The 3,381-nt window shown below is 33.3% G+C and overlaps 1 protein-coding gene across 1 annotated transcript in view; it reads right to left on the minus strand.

The window, feature by feature from the left end:
• LOC106681548 (uncharacterized) overlaps window positions 1-3,381 on the minus strand; it is a gene marked incomplete in the record, with an annotated part of 36,353 nt that overhangs the window by 29,294 nt on the left and 3,678 nt on the right. The window contains 1 exon segment of the mRNA XM_067044619.1: window positions 2,015-2,188. Coding sequence (XP_066900720.1) covers window positions 2,015-2,188 — 174 coding nt within the window.

Below are 3,381 nucleotides of genomic sequence, written 5' to 3' on the forward strand. Positions count from 1 at the left end.
GCTACGAGATGAAAACAGTTTAGGAGGGCAGTTTCAAAAAAAGCAAATATTTTAAAAGTGATATAGGACCATGGTTCCCTAATGGGGCGGTTCCGGCCGGGAGGGATGACCTTTTTTTGTGTTATGATCTCCTCTTGTGAGATTGTGACATGCCGTTCATCGACCAACCCCTACTCGCTACAATTGTCTGTTTGAAAAATCAGATAAGTAAGGCTACCACGGAGGGCGGGAGTAGAGGGTTTTACGCTTTTTCGATTTCAGGCATTTTTTAAAATATTGCTGGATTAAACTATCTTACAGTCTCCTCTTGGAAGGTGGTTCAGATATCATATTATAAATAATCGTGTTGATTTAACCAATGTATGATCCTTTCAACCAACAGTATACAACTACTCCATAAAATTGTTCTCAATATTGATTCTACAACAATTTAGCATTCAATAAATGGTTAAGAAAATATTGTAAATTTTAGTAACATGCCATATTATTACATTTCTGCCAAACTTTCGCAAAAGAAAAATGTTAAAATTTTGCAACGAGAAATAATATCAAAAGTACTTTTCTGAAAACTGTTGAAAAAAAATTGGAGTCAGTAAGATCATGAACTGAAAGGCTCATTGCAGGAAAGTATTGGCGCAGAGAATAATATAGAAATATCAGTTCTAAAACAAAGGAGGATTAATTTTAATTCCTATTAGTGGGGAGGGGAGGGGGTTAAGAGAAAGTTGTGCGATGTGCCCACAGCACCAGATTTTTTATAATTACTTAAATTAGATCATAGGTGTTAACTTCTGCTCGCTCAATAAATGAACAAAATCCCAAAGATCCTTTACAGTTGTGGTCAAGGCCAAACTTGACATAAATGCGAATCAGTTGTTTTAGTTGCGTTGTTTTTTTTTTTTTAATAAAGGTTGTGGTAGTAATAAACATTCATCAGTAAGTGCATTTAATTAAAATGTTATTTTTTAATAAAACGGAAGATGGTCCGGGTGCAGTAAAAGAAAAACTCAAATAGTCATAAAACTATTTTTAATTAGAACCAACATTAAATAAACGATTTCACGACTATTTGAATTTTTCTTTGACTATCTTCCTTTTTATTGTGTAGCGAGGGGAGCAAGAAGTTCAACTCCAACTCCAACCCACCAGAGCGCAGCACCTTGAGCCTCACTGGTTGTTAGTTTTGTTCTACCTTTACATGGTCTGGTTGTTAGTTTTTTTTTTTTGTTACTTTTTTTTCTCCTCTACCTGTTATCCCTTCATAGGCTCCGGCAACTAGCTACCCTCCGACTGTATATACCTCCTTCACCTCTGACGAAAAAGTATCTGGCAGGACGAAGACACCTTCCTCCACGATTGTGGCAGCTAGACAACATTCAGGTCTGCATACCTTCCTCCTGTATACCATTCTCTGAGGCATAGCGGTTGTCACCACCAGCCGGAATTTCCCTCACTTCCCTCCTTCCTGTGAGTGAGTTTTATGCTTTTAAAAATCCCAGATGGGGCCTGGCTCGAACTCACAACCTCAGGGTTGGTAGAAAGGCACGCTACCCCATATTCATAAAAAAAGCATACTAAAAACATATCACATGTAATTCAAATAATATATGTACGTTTATAAAATTTAGAGTTAAAAATTAATATAAATAAAGTAAAATACTGCCAACTTAAGGGGTACATGGCTTCCTTTACAATTTGCAGGATTTCGTTTCAGTTATTCAAACTGAAATAAGTCCGTTACTTATTTATGAGCTCATGAGTTACGAGATTAATTTTCCCTGAAGAAAGGTTTTTTTCATATTGCTGAGTCTTCTTTGTTAAGAATGCAAAAATTATTAAACATTTTTATTTAAGTTTATGAGAAAATAACAATGGCAAATTGTAAGATATATGTCAAATTCACAGAACCACATACTGGTAATTTTTTTTTAAATTTAAAATCTTGAAAAGATGTCAAAGTGATTTATAACATTTTGACATCAGACCATAGAAAACTTGATAAGAGAACAGGTACCTGTTAATATAACTCTTGGATGAATAATGCTCCCTCCACAAATGTATTCAGGTCTTTCATCAGAACTGTTCTGCCTGTAAAGTGCCACGTGCCAAGGAAATTCCGAACGATTTGTTTTAATACCATATGTTATAGCAGGTTCAAAATGATTCAAAGCATGTCTGATTCCGCAACCTGAAAAATTATGAATCAAGTATGAATATTTAGAAAAAGTAAATGCCCTTTAAGGTAAGACACACCATAAATATGGTTTTTAATTTCTTAGTTTTTATTTTGTAGCAATAGCAATTCTACTTTCTCTATTGTCTCAGATCTTTAGCGATTCTCCATCACAAAACCTCCAGGAATATTTCTACACTCTTAACTGTAAACTTCATACTTAAGAACATCCTCAAAAAAGAACAAGGTTCAGAGACCATAAACCGACCAACATCTTCACTGCTTCCTGCAACACAGTCCTTTCAAACAAATTAATATGGTCAAAACCTAATTCAAGTAAAAACTAGTAATGAGGTGTTGATAGTTGACTATGAATTAATATGAGGAGAAGATGGTCGAGGGGTGCGCTCAGCTAATAAACAAAAACTATTTATTTGTGCCAACGTTTTGACCTGCATTCCAGCTCTATCGGAGCTAAAAAAAACATAAAAGAGATGACAAGAGATAAAGAGAAAAGAGATAAAAATAAAATAAAATAATAAACAAATTTGGAAATATAGATGACAATAAATTAAATAGAAAATATTTGATTAATAACAACAGAAGCAGATAGTAGTAGATGACAATAGAAGATGAAATATAATATTATAGATATAAAAAGATGTGTATAAGATAAGATATGTAAATGGTGTCTAAAATACTGAAAAATAATTTATATCAACCACCATCCTTCCTACCCTTCTGCAAACTTTAATTACAAAACTCCATCTTCCCTGTAATCAATAGAAAAAAGATTCTTGTTCGTCCGCTAAGTTGGTTCCTCCCTCTAAAAGATTCTGACTTCAAACATATTTCCATTATATCCATTTCTAAACATTCCATCATTGTTCATTCTCAACCCACCTCCCTCCTTGAGAATAATGCTCTCCTTAATGCATTCCATCAGGTTTCCATTCTCTTTATGACACTCTTACTGAAAGTTACTCAAAATCTTAATTTATCCATAGACAAAAAAAAATCACAATACTTGCCCTTTTTTGATTGTTCAAAAGACCTTTCAATTGAATTAATCCAAATTTAGATATTTCGTTTAAAAAGGCTAGAAAATTTTATGGAAAGCTTCAAAATAAAATATTGAAATTTTATATCAATTTCGATATTCGACATTCATATCAATATCGATATCCTTTTTAGTAACGATATCATTT

Source organism: Halyomorpha halys, unplaced genomic scaffold, assembly GCF_000696795.3.
Source record: "Halyomorpha halys isolate HHAL.00 unplaced genomic scaffold, Hhal_1.1 Scaffold347.1, whole genome shotgun sequence".
Lineage (NCBI taxonomy): Eukaryota > Metazoa > Arthropoda > Insecta > Hemiptera > Pentatomidae > Halyomorpha > Halyomorpha halys.